The sequence below is a fragment of the Diceros bicornis genome, chromosome X (genome assembly GCF_020826845.1).
Source record: "Diceros bicornis minor isolate mBicDic1 chromosome X, mDicBic1.mat.cur, whole genome shotgun sequence".
Classification (NCBI taxonomy): Eukaryota; Metazoa; Chordata; class Mammalia; order Perissodactyla; family Rhinocerotidae; genus Diceros; species Diceros bicornis.
Window position 1 is genome coordinate 121,650,236 of NC_080781.1, and position 20,577 is coordinate 121,670,812.

Consider the following 20,577-nt stretch of genomic DNA (forward strand, 5'->3'; position numbering starts at 1 on the left):
GATGTTGTATGTGTAAAAAGCAGACTTAGTAATACTGGCCTACAATTGACAAAAAGCTGGTGTTGGGATTAGCATTTGTGCCAGAACTTCAGCTCCGTGAGAGCAGGGATCGAATCCATTTTGTTTTCTACTGTCTACTGCTGGAGACAGTAGAAAACACCCAAGAGGTATGTAAAACCTAGTTGTTAAATAAACAAATGTTGAAGAAGCCCACCTGAGGCCAAGAGTGAGCCTTGCTTCCTATAAATCATGGGTTTCCTGATGACAACCTTTGCAACCTGACCCAGGGCATCTGCTGGCCCTGCCATGTTGGCAGCCCCTGGAGAAGGGAGACAGAGAGCAGGCCTGAGACAACAGCAAAGGAGCTTGGGGAATTATTTCTTTGCACTGTTCAGGCCCACTTCTCTGGGTTGGGAAAAGGAAGAATATTAATCATGCAACTGTACATGACCCACACAAAGAATTTCTATTTGGGCAAAGCATTTTCAACAAAGTGAAATTTGTAAAGAGAGATGGGGGAACTTTCTGAGATACCTTTAGTGTCATAGGCAAGACACTCTAACCCAAGGTTTCTAAATGGAGGTTATGGATTGGGTGTGGGTTTTCGAGGAAGTGGCTTTGACTGCGGCTTGGGGCCAGGATTGATACCCATACAAAAGTTTAATGGACCCAAATGGCACTTGATGGGATTTTCTTACTCTTAACAGATGGAGGAAAAGCATCACATGGTCACCATACACGAGGGCTTACGAAAAAACACCCAAAGCATTTTTATTTGAGCATTTATTTTTTTCCAAAGAAATCCATGCAAAGGGAAAGAAAGAGAGAGAAAGACATGGTAACCATGTTCTAGAAGCCAAACATAGGAAAATAATTTGACACAACTTGATTTTTTTTCTTTGCAAAAGGACAATCTATACTACCACTAAAATTTACCCTCCTCATAAAAATACCATTTGATTTTCGAAAACATAACACATGGTTAGTCTTCTACTTAATGGCTGGAGGAGGTATATAAGATAAAAAAATAGAAAAAAATAAGAAGGTGGTTCCCTTTACAGAGGAAGACCACAGGGTGCTGAAGGGCAGCCCGTGAGCTGTGCACTAGGAAGTCAGTGCACCAGGAAGAAAAAGCACACCACATAGATTGCCAAGCTGGTTAGAACCTTCAGGGGGGAATGGCCATTCCCAAGGTTGTGAGAGGCAGCTATCTCATTGTCCTTCTGATTCACATGTTGCTTGCTTCCAGGAGCATCATCCACATCCAGATCATAAGCCAGTTCTGCCAAAAGAAAATAAGAATTTTAAATACAGGATGATAACAGCATCAGGTGTACACTATTCATGGCTCACGAACTTGTCTGGACTGCTGGGAGGCCCCAGCTTTGATTTCTTCCTTTCGTTGAAAGGAAGGCTGCTAGAAGTTGGGAAGGAGACAGGGGTGCCTGCATGGGGGGCCCACCAGAGGAAGGAGATGGCTAGAGGTGCTCCTTCCAGAGATCACAACAATGGGGAGCAAGCTGGCTGCTCCCCTCTCCCCTTTGATCCCACCCAGACCCCAGGGTGCACGTTGGCCCTCTGCAACATCTACCTGGCAAGGCTGTGCTTGAAAGTCATTTTCACCAGATGTCACTGGTATCAAAATGTAAGGTGCTGTGTGGGTGACTACATGTATGTCCTTGTGTGCATGTGTGTTAGTGGAGGGGGGGTGCTGTGGACTCCCACTGTACCTTTCCTAGGCCCTATACCCCAGAGAGATTTTCTCCTGGGAAACTTGCTTTAATTAGAGTTGAGGACAGGGCAGTTTGCCACTGAAAGTTGTTTTATTTTTACAAATAGTTTTTCTTTTTTCTATATGGTCTTTGCACCCCCCCCCCCAAAAAAAAACATACAGAAAAGCAATATTGATCTAACACATAGGATTTAAACTGATACCAAGCAAATTAAGACTAAGGAGAAGCTAATGGATAAGGGTCTTCCTTCTTTGACTGCCTACCATTTATGAGATATGTTTATGATTCTGAAAAGAAATCGGGATGTTGGGGTTGGGCTAATGCAAAAGTCTCCCAGAAGGCAAATCTAAGTCGATAGTGGTTTGTCAGGAAATTCACGATGGCTGGCCCTGGCCTAGGGCTGTTTCTTTCAGATCTGCTTTTCCCGATTTAGAGCTCAAATCTACTCCCTTTGCTTTTTTAGACTCAGTCGCAAATGTTTCTATTTCAATAGCTTGTGAGGGTGATGTGATGTGAGCGACCTCACCAGCCAACTGTCCTGTGGCCAACGGAGCCGGAAAGATCCCTTGAGGACACTGAGATGCATAGCAACAGGCACAGAGGAAATGACTGAGATTCTACAGGGGGAAGGAAGGAAGAGGAAGGAAGAGCTCCTCTTACAGGGGATGAAACACTCAGTAAGTCACAGGAAGAAAGTGTGAGGACTCAGCTGGTCCAGGATGCGCGCAGAGCAGGGCCCAGGCCCGGGGCTGCTCTGAGGCTGGCACTGGTTAGAGCAGGCAGCAAGGTCAGGGCGATCAAAGCCAGGGGCTCTGATTACACAGACTGCAACACTACTTTCCCAAAGGGCTATTGCAGTTTATAATGCCATCGGCAAAGACGTGAGGACCACATTTACTGTGCCTCAATCAAAAAAGGATACTGTAGTCAGTAGAAGATGATAGCTCAAAGTTTCTTTAATTTGCATGTATTTAATTACTAGTACATACTAGATCAACTTTTTCTATGTTTTAGTTTACTAATTATATTTCTCCATGCATAACAGTTCATATCCCTTGCCTTTTTATCTAACGGGTATTGATATTTTTCCTATTCATTTGAATATATTCATTGAGTATTCATTGAATCCTTGGTCTATCCTATTCAATACAAATAATTTTTCTATTTTGTTATTAACTGTAATTATTTTTCATTGCTGTACAAAGAAATGATGTCTTCCCTTTGAATATGTATGAATCTGACTACATTTTGCTCCTCTAAAGCTGAGAACATTTTTCTTCGAGTGCCGATAATAATTTAAATTGAATTTTCCAGGGAACCCTCTTACCCAGGGAAAAGTGACTCAGCAGACTACAATCTAGATTCTGTCTCCCTGCAAAATAAATACATATAAAGAAAATAAAAAGAGGAGAAGAACCAAGAACAATGTAGACTTCTTTTTCTGAAAGGTGAACTACGCAGAGTGCACAGAGAAGGCCGAGGTCAGTTGTCAGTCGGCGAGGATAGCATAGGCTTAGGTCACGATCGGGTTTCACCCAAGTTGAGAACACATATGGCTCTATCTGTTGAAAGCCCAGCCTTGAGTCGCATGGCAACTGCTCAACTTCAATGGAGACAGGTATTTTTAGGGTTGACCCGAATGAGAGCGCGCTCAGCATCGCTTTCGGATTCCTTTTCCGGATATTCCTCTTGCCCAACATCAAGATGAAACAACGTCTATTAATGTTACCACTCAGCTCCTACACTATCCTGCTCTTCAAATAATCCGTGAATGCTAAACAGTTTCGCCTACTATAGCTGTTGTGGTCAACCCAGCACTTATGTTAAATCTAGTAGTTTCTAATCTTGTTTTGCCACCAAAGACTTCTTTCATTATTTCTATCTCTCGGACCCTATGTTTCAAAATTATAAAAACGACTACCAGTTATTGAGTCCTCATTGCGTGCCAGGCACTGTGCAAAGCTATTTCTATACATTATCTCATTTAATTTAACCATCTCAACAATGTTATGAGGTAGGTATTATAATTCCCATTTTACTGATGAGAAAGCTCAAGCTCAGGTTACATTTTTTGCCCATATTGACACAGCTGGTAAGCGGCAGAGGTGCTATTTGAATGCAGGTCTGACTCTGAACCTCAAATGAAACTATACCATCTCTCGAAAAATTTTGTATACAAAATAGACTGTAGTGATTCAGTAGTAATGCATTCCTTCTTGAAGAAACCTCAATTAATGAAATATATACTGCCAAAGAGAACTTCCAAAAAGCATGAGAAAAGTCAGTGTTTCCACATAAAACTGATCGCATACTTGATTAAGTAGCCTTGTTAAGCTTTGTGAAATGCTAAAAAGAGCTCTGGGTTTGGGGACTCAGAATGGGAATTACATCAGTTCTATTTCGCTGAAGAAATCAGCAATGATGGCCGGGGCCATTAGACGCCCCTGGCACAAAGCTGGGCCAAGTCTTCTACCTCCAAAGGGCCTCAAGGAATATTCACAATAATAGCTTTCTGTGCTTCCTAAGCTGTGGCTACAGGTTTCCTGAGTCTCCCCATTCAGCAACAGCAAATCTTTATCACCCAACCCCATTGCCAGGCTCCTGGGGCTTACATTGATGGGAATCCCAGCAAAGACACAGTCTGGGCCTGGGCCACCATCATGGACATTAGAAATGAAGGGGACAGTTTAGCAGGACAAGAAAGGATTATGGGAGATAGAGGAAATAGGGTTTTGGTCAAAGATAAATATGGACACTCCTGGACAGGGGAAATATAATCCAATTTAATTCAATACACTTTACAGTAGCTTATTATGTCCCAAGCATTGAGCTAGAAGATTTGAGAAAGACTGAGTGTCTGCCTTTGGGACTCCCACACTCTAGCAAGGAAAACAGACCTATAGACAAACCAACTAGATATTTGGCAGAAAGTAGAAAAGACTCAGATAAAGATACAAGCAAAATACCATGAGGATAGAAGGGAGAGAGAAAAATTCCAAACGGAAGGATTTGGGAAGACTTCTTGGAACAATTGGGATATAATCTACACCATGAAGACTGGGTAGAACTACGGCAGGGCTGAATGAAATGGGTATTCATTTCAGGCAAAGGGTTCAGCTTGAGCAAAATCACCAATATCAGAGAATGTGGGTAGGGCATAGTCAGCAGGAGCAAGCAGCCTCTAGGGTGGGAGGGAACGTAGAGTGTACATTGTTGTGGTGAGTGTGTGTGTGTGCTGCGTGGTGGGTGATAGAATGTAAGGCAGGAAGGACAAGTAAGGGCCAAATCATGGCAGATTAGGAATGCTAAGACTTTATTCTGTGGGCAAAGAGAGCCATTAAAGTTTTTAAGTAAGGAAACCACACAATCTGATTTGTGGGTTTTTTTTTTAGATTGGCCCTGTGTTAACATCTGTTGCCAATCTTCCTCTTTTTCTTTTTTCTCCCCAAAGCCCCAGTACATAGTTGTGTGTCATAGTTGTAGAGTTGTAGCTCTTCTATGTGGGACGCCGCCTCACCATGGCTTGATGAGCGGTGAGTAGGTCCACGCCCAGGATCCCAACTGGTGAACCCTGGGCCAACAAAGCGGAGGAACACGCGAACTTAACTGCTACGCCACTGATTTGTGTTTTTTAGAAAGATCATTGTTAACAGTTTGGAGGACAGCCCCAAGTGGGAGAGACTTGTCAGGCATCTCGTCTTGGAGAAAACAAGACGCCTGTGGGAACAGTATCTGGGGATCAGCCAGTAGCAAACAGAAATTTTTTAAAAAACCTACAAAGAAGCTAAATCTACACAAAACCAAAACCGTCTCATTTTGCTACAAATCAGATGTATTCTGGAAATCACCACAAACCATTCTCTTTTAAATCATTCATATTTTTACGTTTATTCGTGATTTTCCAGAACATATCTTTGTAATTAGGCACATATTGTAAAATGCACATAAATTGTTTCTATCTGGCAGTTGATTGTCAGCGAGAACCTTTTGGGCCAGGAAGGAGATTTTCATGCTAAATCCACAAATCTGTTTCTATTTGCAATCAGTTTACCTGTGCCCGGAGGCTAGACCCAACAATCTGTACTAATTCCTCAGCCCTGACTCTCATTTTGCCCTCATGTCCTTTGTGTTGCAGATGAGATAGTCCCTTTAAAATAACTGTCAGTCATTAAGGTCTGCATGTTGTGTTGGAAAGCTTTTCTTCCTTGAGGAAAGCACTCAGTGGGGAGCCCTGCACCCTTCATTATTCAGAGTCTCCTAGTCAAGTTCCTAAGGAGGCTGTACCATCCTGGGAGTCTGGAGCCTGGGTTCCAGGCGTGGCTCAGCCACTGACTTACTATTTCACCTTTGGCAAGTCATTTCCCTCTCCTCAGGGCCTCAGTCACCCCAACTGATAAATCAGGGTGGTGGACTGGATGTACTCTAAGTTTCCCTGTAGTTTTATTTCTCACTGATTCCAAGCCCCTTGGGGCCCAGTAAGGAACATAGTCTGCTGCAGCCTGCAATCATTCCTCTACCTATAGCAGTCAAGGTGGGCTCAATCAGTTGCTTCTCTTGGGATGTGTGTGTCTGGCGATCTTCATCAGCTACCAAATGCTGACTCCTCTTTCTTCTTGAGCTGTTCTAATCTTGGATAAGAGACCCTGGCAATAAATAAATCCATGCTGGATTGTTTTTGTTTTCTTTAAACCCTGGCATAATAACTTCCACTGAAGCCAGTACTCACAAAGCTTTGGGGGAGAAGTTGCTGGATTTGGGGTGCATCAAGCGGGCATACAAAGGCAGCCAAGGAAGATCTGTCAGCCATTGAGACAAACCTTTGGGCCCTTACAAAGCCACTGGGGTCTTGAGCACATAATAAGAATCAAATGTTTGCCTTCTGATGGCATGGGCATCAAGGAGGGCAATGCATTTCTATAGGGGCCTTACCCACACCAGCAAACTTCACAGGGCAGCCTGAAAGAGCTGCCATCAAAATACCAGGGGAGAGAATGCTACTGTCGTGCGGAGCATGGGGGTTTCTTTCTTGCCAAGCTTGCACCAGCAGATGGCTTCAATCCGGCCCTAATATAGCAACAGGGCAATACCGCTATCCCTGTGTTTTGCATTTGCTGTGTACAGTTGGCCCCCAAGATATGGATATGTGAAACCTTCAATACATTGCTTGGCAGACCCCAGAGGCTGAAATTGGGGAAATCTCTGGAGAAGTCACGTTCATTGCACTACTGCTCACTCTCCTGCCCATTCCCACAGAAGCCCTTGTGCTCTGCCATTTGCTTCGTAATCCCAAACAGATCTTGGTTTCCTTATCCTCCCCTGAATACAACCCTCCTTCCTGCCACATCAACCCCTCCTTCCTTTGTGAACTTTCAGGTGTGAAATGACTACTTGGACTTGAAAGCAGAAGAAAATGACTTTGCTAATGACCTTTGGGTCTCTGGAAGTCTACATTTTCTTCTTCATAGATCAGAAGGGGGGAACTGGCACACTTGAGGCCTCTGGTTTTTAATAGGTCTAATGGGACTCCTTTTAGAATGAGCCCATTTCAACAATGTGCCTTCTGGACAAACAAGTGAGCTGCCAATTTTGCCTACTAAATGACCGTAAAATCTGGGAATAATCCTATGGCTTCTCCTGGAAGAGGGCTGGGCAATGAGATGCCCACTTCATTTCCTACAGCTAATTCCAGCCTGCAAACATCCTCATAACCGATGTTGAAATCCCAATGACGGGATGTTGAAAGAATACAATGGGTTTTCCCACTAGTATAGGCATGGCCTCCCCTATTATAGGCCTCTGTCTCTCAACCTAGGGTATGGGTATCTTCAGGTCACACTGCAGGGGGCTGTGGGTACATGAAGCCATGGCATGCTTCTTCCTAGGGATTTAGGGGGAAAGGCGCACTATTTTATACTAAATCATGCAAGGCTGAATAATGGAGTAGAAATGCACTATTTGCAAACTCATTTAAGACTTGATAAAATATTTCGTATTTACTAGGACCTTCAGGTTATATCCTAGATCCTCAGGAGCACGTGTTCTCTCTCGCTCTTCACTGATGTATGGGGTACTCAGGTGGAAAGATCTTAAAAGCACTGTTAGGACATTCGTGTCACCTGGGCTTTGTAAACTACCAAGCTGGACACTAACTCACAAATTCCTGATAATTGAGTTAAGGTAGCCTTTTCTATGGCAACTTCCTTGTCAAGAGGGGAACACCACAGTAAAGGCCCTTAACTGGGATTGGACTGCTTAGTTTTCTAATACAAAATGGTTTCCAGGGGTTTCAACTACTAACTATGCTACTATTACATTCAGCTATTAAGAAAGGAACAAATGAAAATATCACTTAGTCCCTTTAGAAAATAAATCATTTCACTGTAGAATCTTATTATAATGTGGGCTACTACTATACTGATTTAGGTACATCATGAGTCAAGTCGTATTCCCAGAAACAGAACAACTCCATCCTGGAAACCCTGACAGTATAAAGGGGTGGTGTGGGTGCTGGTCCCCCTCTGCCAGCCCCAGAATTATCACCACCTACCACACGAGGGTCACGACTATTACTCTCATGCTACAGATCCTTCTCACCAAAGGCTGCCTAACAGCTGCACAGGAATCACAGCTCATCAAAACCTTTACTTCCCACTGGAGCAACTACTTCCTACGGGAAGTAATGGGCCTGAGAGTCACTGGAATAGGAGAAGCTGGTGACAGAGACGCTGTTCAGCTAGGGCCAGGGAGAAGATGAAGACAATAGGCTTAGAGAAGACAAGGGAAGAGAACATTTTAAAGAGGGGAGGGTTAGCATGGTGTGGAATGTTATAGAGAGGTCAAGAAAAGTAAGGACTGAGGAGACGCTAATGCATGTGTGAACAGGAAGGTTACGGGAGATTTTCGAGGGAAGTGTCAGTCGGGTAGTTGGGTCAAAAACCAGTTAGTACTGAGTTGAGGAGAGAGTGGGTACTGACGTGGATTCACTGAATACTGATTAGTCTTTAGAGAAGTTTGAGAGGGAGTGAAATGAAGCACTGTCGCACTGACTGTGCCTGATGTATTGGGGCAGTGCTATCAGTGTCACAATACCTAACCAGTCTGTACAACCAAGCTTTGTTAGAAGGTGCCTCCAGAGTTCCAATTCAAGACAGCCTTTGGAAATGCTATATTCTTGTTATCTTTGCTGCACTAACAACCTGTACTAGACACTCAGATAGTTGTATACCAATGTTTATAGCAGATTATTCACAATAGCCAACAGGTGGAAGAACCTAAGCGTCCATCAATGGATGGATGGATAAACAAAATGTGGTATAGTCATACAATGGAATATTATTCAGCCATAAAAAGGAATGAAGTACTGATGCATACTACCACATGGATGAACCTTGAAAACATGATGCTAAGTGAAAGAAGCCAGTCACAAAATACCACATAGTATATGATTCCATTTATATAAAATATAAATAGACAAATCTATAGAGATAGAAAGCAGATTAGTGATTAGCAGGAGCTGGGGGCAGGGGGATGGAGAGTTATTGCCTAATGGTTACAGAGTTTCTGTTTGGGGTGCTGAAAAACTTCTAGAAATAGTGGTAATGGCTACATAACATTGTGAATGTAATTAATGCCACTGAACTGTACACTTAAAAATGGTTAAAATGGCAAATTTTATGTTATATGTATTTTACCATGATTGAAATAAAACTATAGAAACCAAAAGATAATGGCATCTGGGGCACATCCCAGTTCCTAAGGGGAGTACATTGCTACTCTGCTGCTTTACTTTGTAGAGGGGTGAGTGTGTGAACGTATCTGATAAGCAAAGCATCCACACCCAAATGGTACTCCTTCAGCATTTTGAAAGTCGAGCTGTCCGAAAGAATGAAAATGAATGGCTATTTAATCACTACCCTAGAATTGCAGATATGGCTCCTCAATTGAGAATGGAGGAAGAGAGCAATTTTTTTCAAGGATTTTAAGGCTATCTTAAGAGAAATTTTTATACAACCTCAGGAAACTTACATGTACTTTTGTGACTCACGCAAACGATGCTAAGCATGGGGCCGGCCCAGTGGCGCAAGTGGTTGGGTGCGCACGTTCCGCTGCGGTGGCCCGGGGTTCGCCGGTTCGGATCCCGGGTGCGCACCGACACACCGCTTGTTAAGCCATGCTGTGGCGGCGTCCCATATAAAGTAGAGGAAGATGGGCATGGATGTTAGCCCAGGGCCAGTCTTCCTCAGCAAAAAAGAGGAGGATTGGCATTGGATGTTAGCTCAGGGCTGGTCCTCCTCACAAAAAAAAAAAAACAAAAAAAACAAAAAAAAAACGATGCTAAGCTGAAACCACATTTAAAAAAAATCAAAGAATACACTCTGTCCTTATTAGTTAAAAAAATTTAATGGTTTAGATTCACAGAGCTCTGTTTATAATATAAATTTCAGGCATGATGCAGCTACAGAGGTATGCATCATTGGGCTTTGAGGATATAGAAAGAAAACACAAAATGTCCCTTATTGTAGCCAAATCTAATTGCTGGTGAGGGGTCATAAGAGAGAGGGAATGGTCTTATGGTCCCCCAGAGCCCAGGCTCCAAGACGCTCAATGAAAAGCTCTTTGATAACATTTGGCGTAGGGTTTTAGATATACTTGGATGGGAAAACTCAAAGTCTGGTAATCTTCCATTTTTAATCAGCCATGGTGGATCTTACAAAAAATGTACCTGAGAAGTAAAATGCTTGCAATGTCCTGGCAATGCCCAACAGCAAGGAAAATTACTAGTACAGTAGCCAAGGGGTCAAAATGGTTCAAGTCTCTGAAAACAGTCAGCCTGAGTGTGAGAACATTGCAGACCAGAAATCAACAGCAGGCAGGTGTCCTCATAAATGAAAGATGAAAAGCCTCCCTAGGTTGTTCCATCTATGTTTCCTAAAAACCCTCCAACTATGAAATGTTTCCCTCATCATTAATGGGATTTGGAGAACTGAGACTATTTTCCCCTGAATTTACTTGGAAGAACATATTGTCATCCTGGCTCCATCCTCCTACCTTCCCATCTTCAGATCTGGACTGTCAGTAAGTCCTCATTCTCACATTCACACAGGCACCATCCCTCTGTCTTTTGATGCTGACCGTTTCTCCTCTTTCCTTCAGCGTCTCTCTCCCTTCCCACTGCCCCCACAATCCTCAATGCCGCAGCTAGATAAGATACCCATTCCTCTCCAATGGCCCATTGCTGTCCAGGAAGAAGGAATGTTCTATTCTGTGACAGCAGGAATAAGACAACACTCTTTTCCTAAATCACATGTTAGATCACATTTCTCTCTTCAAAATCCTTTGATGGCTCCCTACTGTATGTGGGATAAAGTCCTAATTCCTTAGCATGGCATTCACAAACTTCTCCATCTCATCTTGTCTTGCTTTCCAGTTTCAACTGCCCATATATTTCTCCAAGTACCATATACTGTAGTCATACCATCCCATTCATCATTTGCTGAAAATGGCAAGTACTTTGAAGTTTCCATGTCTTTCTTCATGCTGCTCCCTCAGCCTAGGATAGTCTCTCTCTTCCTTTCTCTCTCTCTCTCTCAGGCCTAAACTTACACGATAACTCTTCTAGGAAGCCTTCCTTTCTCACCCTAGCCAAAATTAATCACTTCCCTCTCTGACTAATAATTGAATTGTACTTCTATTATAGCACTAATTTCAATCTGCCTTATAGTAGAGTGAGTTATTTCTATGTTCCTCTCCTCAACTAGACTACCAGCCCCATCAAAGTAAGAAATGAGTCTTATTCCTCTGTGGCTCCCATGCAGTACTTGGCTAGCACAGACACTTAGAAACATGCTTGTTGACTGAATGAATGGATGCATGCATCAGTGGCTTCACAAGCAAACACATACCCTCAGTCTACTGAGAATGTGCAGGTGAAGAGCTACCTCCTTAGCAGACACCCTGCCCAAGGAGTCTATCCTCATTAACTGATGATTCCCCAGGGGAAGGAGTCCAGCTGAGCTATGATGAAGACAAGACAAAGGCAGGGCCAATGGTCGGGCAGGGCTCAAACCCTGACCTCTAGATTCCAAAGCCCTCTGACAATAGCCAGTTCTCAGTACTCACAGCATCAGTTCACAGAACTCAGTGTGGATGGAATCTACGAAGATTATTTTCTTACTTCCTTTTGCTGCCTGCAATGTGACGCCTTGTGATGTAAGCAGCTGACACATGCCAGCATTCTGTGCCACGCTGGGACGGAAGCAGGTTTCCTGGTGAGCAGGTTCCATTTATTTCTCTCTTCGAACCTTCATGATTGGGTTCCCGTACCTTTGACCCCTGCCTTTGCCCTCACAGTCTACCCACCCCTGGGCCACATGCTGCCCTTTCCATCGCCACTGATTCCCAAGTGCAGGGGCTGCTGGTGATTGAAATTTCAGTGCCTGTCTCTGTGACATCAAAATATAGCTTCGTTAATGAAGTCCCTTGCTTGGCTGTAACAGTACAAAGCAATAAGACTTCAATCCTGCAGTAACACACGCCGGCACCCCTTTCGCCTTGCAGAAGTCTGTGGGATGACTGCCAGGAAAATACAATTATGTGCTGGCACAGGAATAAATACAATTCCTTAACCTAAAAGTTCTGTGTTTTCATTTCCCCCCTTTTCCATTTCTCTATTCACTTCTTGTTCTCTTTCCATTGCTCTTTAAACTCATTTCCTGTGTCCAATTATTCTCTTCTCTTCTGTCTAGTTGTTGCTCTACTGAACATTCTCTCCTGTCTCCATAGTGCTCTTTTCCATATCCTTAGGCAAAGGGCAAGGTTTGAATCCTCTGAGGGATTTTGAATCTTAAAGAGGCTTTTCTGTTCCTCCCCACTTTGATTTAAACCTCCAACCTGGTTTCACTTGTATTGAAGAGGTTCTAGTATCTCCTTCCTTAATCTTCCACCAGTGTTTCCATTCCCTTACTGTTTACTTCTCAGCGTCATTTCTGCTTCTCAGCTCAGATTCCCTCATTTGCCCCTCTAGCTCCACAGACCCCTTTCTCTGGCACTGCCTGATCCTCCACACCAGCTCATGCCCCCTTTGTTATTTCCCTTTACTCTTTCTCCATCTAAGATTCTTCTTGGTCCATAGCCATGCCATTTTAGTTGTTGCTGTTTCATGGCCTTGTCTTTCTCCTAAGGGGAAAATGATTTGGATTTGAAAGAAATAAAGAACTTTCTAATAATTCGTGCAATCTGAAAATTGCATATGCTGTCCCTAGGCAGTGCGATCTATCTCTGGAAGTGGTCAATGAGAGTTTGGACAGCTATTTGGTACAGATGTTGGTGAAAGGATTTAAACATAGAACAAGGAGGTGAAGGTAAATAGCTTCTGATGACCCTTCCAACCCTGAGATTCTAGGATTTCATTCAGGTCTTTAGAGGTCTCATGGCAGGGATGAAGGGTGAAGGGACAGGGTTCAAGTGACCTTTGCATTCCTCCCTTTGACACAGACACTGTCTGGAGAGGAATCTAAAGAGACTGCTTTGGATCCTCTCTCAAAGAAAGGGATCAGTGTCTTTTTGAGACCATGACTAGCTTAGAAAAGAGGGATTTCTGTTTGCCAAGGAGTTATCAACTAAGACATAATTTTAAGGGAGTAACTACTGACCTGCCTACAGTGGAGAGAAAGAACTGCGTAATCTGTGCAGCTTACTAAGGTAGGGGCTAAGTCTCAGAAATACTGTGAATATTTATCAGGCAATACAAAATGTGCATGTATGGTATGAAACGGTCATAAGAGGACACTGCCTATATGGAAGGTGGAGCAACCAACTCAGAAATTGTTTACATTGAATTTTTTTCCTACCAATAGGAAACAATTAGCAGTAATTTGCAGATGGTAGACATCTTGCTCAATGCAGCCACATAGTGGTATCACTCAGGATCCAGAGGAAGAAAAGAAGAGGCATCAGATGGAGAAAATTCATTTTGGGAACATTATTAGGACATAAACTGGAAGGACCCAAGGGGAAGGCAACTGAGGAGACAAAGCTGGATGATTCTGATACAAATAGCCCTGTGGGCATTAGAACAAAGTAGGCAAGCCCAAAGGAGGGCAGGAAAGGTAAAAAGATGCCAAGTGGCCCAAACTCACAGCTACAAAGATGTAAAAGGGAAAAAGAAAAATTCTACTACAAAGAGTGGCAGCCAGATCGCTAAGGAGGAGTATCAAAAAGTATTAAAAAGCAGCAGGAAGATATTGAACCAAAATAAAAAGAAGATGCAATTGGCAAGAAATGAACACTTTAATTAAGTAGGCTCAAGGGCAGCCCCGGTTCCTTATAACTAAGAAGGGGCAGGAATTTTCCATATTGTTTTGACCTGTCTATGGAATACATCAAACGTGCCTGTTAACCAAGACAATTACATCTTGTTTTTGGCCAAGTCAAATTAAGAAGTGAAATGACTGCGAAGAACAAGGCATCATGCTATACGTATAACAGAGGTATCAGAAAATAAATGATGAGACTTCAGAGTGAAAACTTGCAGGACCAATAAAGAAGCCATGTTTAAACACATTAAAATGCAATCAATGACAACAAAAATAGATCAAAACTGGGGCCTTATAGCCTGGTACCCTAAACTTGCTCTGGAGATATATGCTAAAAAAATAATAATAAAAATAAATACAGCAACTATTCTGCAATTATCCAAAGGAAGACAGAGAATAGGGTGGTAATATTCATTGCTTGGTAAAAAGCAAATCAAACCCACAAAGTAGTTTTTGATATTACAAGAGAGTGGAAAGAATCAGGATGTGACATCAGTAATGTGTGCTTCCTACCATTTTATTTCATGGGGCTTTTCCCAACCAATTAGGAAGAAGAGATCAGACTGGAAAGCTCCCCCTTGGAATCATAGCTTGCCCCAAACTAAATTCCCATGGATTCTTGTTTTATTTTTTTTTTCATTTAAAACAACTTTATTGAGGTATAATTTACATACCATAAATTCACCCATTTTAAAAAAATTTCAAGTGTACAACTGAATGGTTTTTATAAACTTAGTGAGGTGTGCAACCATCATCATAATTCAATTTTAGAACATTTTCATCAGCCCAATACCCAATAAAATCCCTCATGCCAGTTTACAGTTAACCCCTCAATGGACTCTTCAGTTTCTCATTGTGAGCTCTCTGCAGCATCCAACACTGTTGGCCACTCTGTCTTGAAACTTGGTGTTACCCTTGTTTTCCGGCACCGCTTCCTCCTGGGTCCCTCCTCTACCTCCCTGATCATTCTCAGACTACTTTGCAGGCTGTTTTTCTTAAAGATGGGTGTTCTCTCATTTCTTCCTTGGCCCTCCACTCTACTCACTTTATGAGTCTTCCTGAATGCTCTCATCTGTGCTCCTGGTTTTATCTATCACCGAGGATTCCCAAATCCACCTCTTGCTCAGACATCTCTCTGGAGATCTAACTGCTCCCTGGCCATTTATACCTGGATGTCCCTCAGGCAACTCAGACTCAACAGGCCACAAACACTGCAGCATTTCTATTGCCTTAACTGCTCCCCCTCCTGTGTTTCCCTGCCCACCCCTCCCACCATTACCCCTCCCACCTCCACCCCCACCCCATGTCAGTGAATGTCTCTACTAGCCATCCAGTTGCCCAAGCCAGGAATCTGCTAGTCGCCCTAGATTCCTCCTCCTTTTTCATCCTCGAGGTCAATTAATTATTACATCCCGTAAATTCTGTTTCCTTAATATTTGTGAATTCTTCTCCTTTTCCATTGCCACTGCTTCTACTTAGATTATGTTCTCGTCATCTCGCACCTGGACTACTGCAACAGTCTCCCCGTCTTGTCCTCATGCAAACCATCCTCCACACAGTTGATAGAGTCCTTTTATTTTGTTAATTTTTTAACTACTCAACACATGAATGCATTCTTGAAGCTAAAGATTCAAACAATACCTGAGTATACAGAGTAAAAAGAGAAAGGCCCCTCTTCCACATTCTCCCTCCCACAACTCCCCAGGAGTAATTACTGGTAAATGTATTTTCTACGCATATGCATATGCTACAACGTGTTGGAAATCTTTACATGTTAATACATGTGGAACTGCCTCATTCCTTTTAATAATTGCAAGAAATCCCATAGTATGAATATAACACAATTAGCCATTTCCCCACTGATAGGCATTTAGTTTGTTTCTAATTTCTCCCAAGCACAAACAATGCTACAGTGAATATCCTCTGACACACACCTTTGGAGACATAGTGTATTTCTACAAGGTATGTTCCCAGAATAACCCTGGGATGTGGGAATGCAGGCTGCATGGGAGACAAGTTGCAGGACAGTAGAACACAAGGTGGGAAAGATTGGTTGGAGAAGATTTTGAGAGAAAGATTAATGTATTTTTTCTTAAAAAGATGATGTAGAGGACATCAAGGAAATAGGATGATATTAGGAAATTTTGGAAAAAATCATCTTATAATACTAACACCCTAATGCAACAACTATTTTTTTTAAAAAGACAAACATTCATTTAAAACAAACTGCATTTCCAAGCTATGACAAATCTGGCTAGGCATAACTGCCATAGAAGGCCACCTGGGAGTCCCAGTGACCCACTGCTGAATATGATCTGGCAATAGAGTGCTTTCATCAAGAAAACCAGTATTACGCTAAACTACATAAACTGGATTGTAGAGCACATCCTAGTACAAAAGCTGTCACTATGGTCCTTGGTTGTACCCATTTTACTATTGTATTTCATTTTTATTTTCACACTTTTAGGAGGTTGTTGAGAATGCTTCTCAGAGAAGAGAATCCAAATCATTAGGGGGTGGAAAATAGGTCTTTTGAGGAAGTGCTAAAGGAAATATAATTGTCTGGTGACCTTTGAGTCACGCCCTAAAGTGGTGACATTTTGGTCCTGAGACCCATTTGGCCAAGAGTTTTTAATGTCAGTAATAAGTTCATTGGTCAGCCTGCAAATGCACAACTGCATAAACAGCAAGCAACAACGTAAAGGGAAAATCAAAATGAGCAAACTGTAATTAGGTATGCAATGTCATCAGAGAAAATAATTTACTAAAGGGATTACCACGATTAAAGATGCATTCTCCTTAAATAGAGATTGTTTTCTTCAATTGATTTGTCTTAATCAGTTCTCCCTATGTCATGCAGAATTCCACTTGGACAGCAATTTCTGTTGTCTTTTTAATTTCTCTGCCAAGAGATTAGAGGATGTAAGTTGAGCTTCTCCAGTCACTATAATTTCCTCACAAATGTAAGAAGTATTAACTATAGAGGGCTATAGAGACAGATTACAGTTTAGGTCACCCAGGGGAGAAATCTGAAGCCCCCTTTTGACTAACAACAAGGTAAGTAATCCTCAAATCTTTCTTCCTGAGTATTAAGCCTAAAACCAAGTTTAAGAGGCCTCCTTTTCAACTTGATTTTCTTTTTCGGGTTTCACCTTTCTCGTGCTTCAGCCAGTCAGCCAGGCAGGCAGGCACCGTTCAGAGGGTGCGGGGCCCTGAATACAGACAGGCGGCTTTCTTCACCTACTAGTCTCTTTCAGCCTGCCTTCTTTACCTCACGACTGTTTTTCTTTCCTCTATAGCTTCTTTCCCTAAAACCTCTTTTACCCCTTGCCATCTCCAGACTATCTTTTTCAGGGGGAATATCGGGTTGAAAATGTATCAAATCCAGTGCCCTTATCTTTGTTACCATGACATGAGTCCTTCTAAAACACTTTGATTTAAATCTGTTATCATGAATAACCTCTTGAAGTGGATGCGTGGTGAATGCGGCAGACGCAGGTGAATGGAATGGTTTATGTTAGGTATGGTTAGTACAATGTAATTAATTAATTAGACACTTGTTGAGTGCTAGGAACACTTATCAATGTACTTGGAACCAGGCAGGTGAGGCACTGTGGATACAGGATAAGACATGGAGCCTGCCCTTAAGGAGATTTCCATCTAGCAGGAGATGGACACTCCGTATACGTGTCAGGAGGGGCAGCAACAAACATGAATTGGGCACCTGTTGCTTGCTAGACACTGTGCCAGGTGCCATGGTGGATACAGAGATGAGGAAAACTCAGTTGTTGGCCTCAAAGAGCTCTGTATCCTGTCAGGAAGATGAGATGAGTACAAAAATAACTGTATCCAAGTTAGAATGTGATAAGTGCCGCAAGAGAGGCACGAACCAAGTGCTATGAGAATTCTGCGCAAGGGCAGAGCCTATTGAGGGTTCTGAGAAGGGAAAGCTAGGGAAGCCTGATCCACAGACCATTGCTGCTCTCCCTGTAAGCAGATAATTTTTATTATTTAGTACCAAAGTTATACTACTTCTCAAGTGAGATAAGATATATAAATATGACTTGTAAACCTTACCATGCTCCACAAGCAGGTAATTGTTTGTTAATTGAAAAAACCATGACTATTAGATCTTTCTCGGGAGAAACACTGCTCTGGAACCTAAGTAAATCTCTCATGCTTTCACATTACTCCCACCTCCCTTTTTATGTCCATTCTCTCTCTCTCTCTCTCATCTGTATTGTTTGATGATCCAAACTGCTCAGGGAAGGGTCTTGGGCTTTGGTCTTAGTCACTGACTGACAGGAAACCCAAGTCAGTAACCCAGGGCCAGATGTGCAGAAGGCGTGGATGGCCGGCCATGCCCTCTCACCCGCAGGTTGGCTCTGGCTGCACTCAGGGCGGTTTCCAACATACCGCCTCGCCGGTGCTCGGTGTATCTGAGCACAGGCACGGTGGGGTGCAGCTGCTCTTCAAATGAAACTCTAAACCCTTTCAAACACTCAGCAATCTTTCTACTTTCTCAGCCTGTGAGGCTCTGAAGATTTCTCTCTGTACATTTTTCCAGCATGATGTGAGATGCCAGTTAGTCAAGAGAGATTTAGGGGAATGTCTTTTAAATATAGACTCCTTTAAAAAAGAGTTCTGTTTCCCCTGGAGTTTTTGCCATTAACTATCTGTCAGTTTATTTGCACATTTTATGAACTGAAAAGCAAATGTATTCCCACTTAAAAACAGACGAACTTGGTTGGGTTACTTTGCCAGCCCTGATTATTGAAATGAAGACAATTAAGAGCCAGGCAGAGATAATCAAAGAGGTCAGATGCAATGAGATAAGGGAGTGACAGATCCTGTGTCTCATATTCTCACTCCTGCCTAAAGAAAGAAAAGCAAATTTACTTCAACCATGTACGACATGTCTTACTGAGGAAGTGAAGACACATAACACTTTCCAGAGTTTCTGACTAAGAGGTACTACTGTGCTAGCCATGATCATTCTCCAATTTCCCTCACAAACTTCCCCCCATTTGCCTATTTAAAAATATCAACTCACCTTGAGTGAGAAGCACACTTGTACTGCAGTTACAGGAAGGTTTCATCTAGTAGATTGGTAAACAGAGGCTATCAGCTTGAATTAATGAAATTAGCAAGGCTAATGCAATGTCACTATTCAAAACAGTGCCAATTTGGAATTTCTTAATGGCCTCAGGAGAGGGAGTCTTTGTACATCCTACAATCTCTCTTCATTCTTACCTAAATTCCGTCTCATAGATGTTATGAATGGCCTGTTTTGGAGCCAACACAAACTCTGTCCAGTAAAATAATGTAAGGAACTCAGAATGAAAAGAGATTAGCTGTTCCTGGCTCCTGTTATATTAAAGCAGAAATAACTTTGGCTTCTACTGATTCATAGACAAAGCTTGAAATGCAAAGCATGCTCAACTCTAGATTCAGCATGAAAAGGACCTTAAAAAATGCCCAAGTACAAGTAATGGACTTATTAAAGGGAAGAAAGGAGGCACTTTTCACCCACTCCCAAGTTCTTCAGTCCTGTCATATCAGTAATCTTGCTTAAGAATTGCATTCTATTTACATTTCTTCTCCCTTTAAATATCTTCAGGACTCATATGGCATCAAATATTAAAGCTTGTAAGACATTAATTTCTTTATGTTAATTGTGGGGAAGGCATGTAAAGTGCATAAGTGATAGAACTTGGAGCACTTGCAACCATTTCAATAGGAATTAAAAATCAGTTCTGTAGTTTCAATTGAACGCTTGATAATTTACCAACACAGATATTTTGGGAAGCCAACTTCAAAAATCTTCTTTGGACTCTTTTTGGCATTGTTCCAGAACAAGTGCATTTTCCACTAGGAAATTTCATTTATATTTGATGACAAAAGCATGAACTGCAGCAGTTGGGTGATTATGAAAATGTTTATAAAATCATAATAACATGGAAGGCTTTCGAGCCACAGTACACAAAGCACATAGCTCTTAAATATACACATGAACGCACACACATATACGCTTTCTGTTTTAACTTGAAGAGAATTCAAAAGAATAAGAATAGTCCTGAAAAACTTCTGGGCATCTTGGAATATTTGTGTGAAATCAAAAAGGTGAAAGAGTCACGAGAACGTTTCCAAGCAGCATTAAAGTAAGGAGGCAGCTTGGTTCAGTACCCCTCAGAGGCATTAGGTTCTAGTCTTGATTTTCCCCAAGATTAAGAATAAATTACTTAATGTCTATGCCTCAGTCTCCAACTGCAATATAGTTAATGTAGTAAAGTAGGACTTAGATGGAATTTGCATGGGCAGGTCCATTCTGATTAGACACTAGTCTGTTTCCACGGGATTAGTTAGAAGTGGGGCTCACTACCATAGAACCATCATGGAAATGTTGGGATCTAGAAGGGCAGCATGAGAGACTGAGTATCCCAGGTTCCTAACCCTCATTCTCCCAGGTCCATACCTACTAGCTGTGTGACCACAGTCCTTCAAATCTGAGCTTTCGTTTGCTAATCTGC

At 42.2% G+C, this 20,577-nt stretch overlaps 1 protein-coding gene across 2 annotated transcripts in view; it reads right to left on the reverse strand.

Annotated features, from left to right (window-relative positions):
• Positions 1-765: 765 nt before the first annotated feature.
• The window catches only part of GPC3 (glypican 3), a 413,594-nt gene continuing 393,782 nt past the window's right edge, over positions 766-20,577 (reverse strand). For both annotated transcript variants that reach the window (XM_058536778.1, XM_058536777.1), the window contains one exon: positions 766-1,282. In XM_058536778.1, the coding sequence (XP_058392761.1) occupies positions 1,113-1,282 (170 nt within the window). In that variant the 3' untranslated portion in view covers positions 766-1,112. The remainder of the gene's footprint in view (positions 1,283-20,577) is intronic.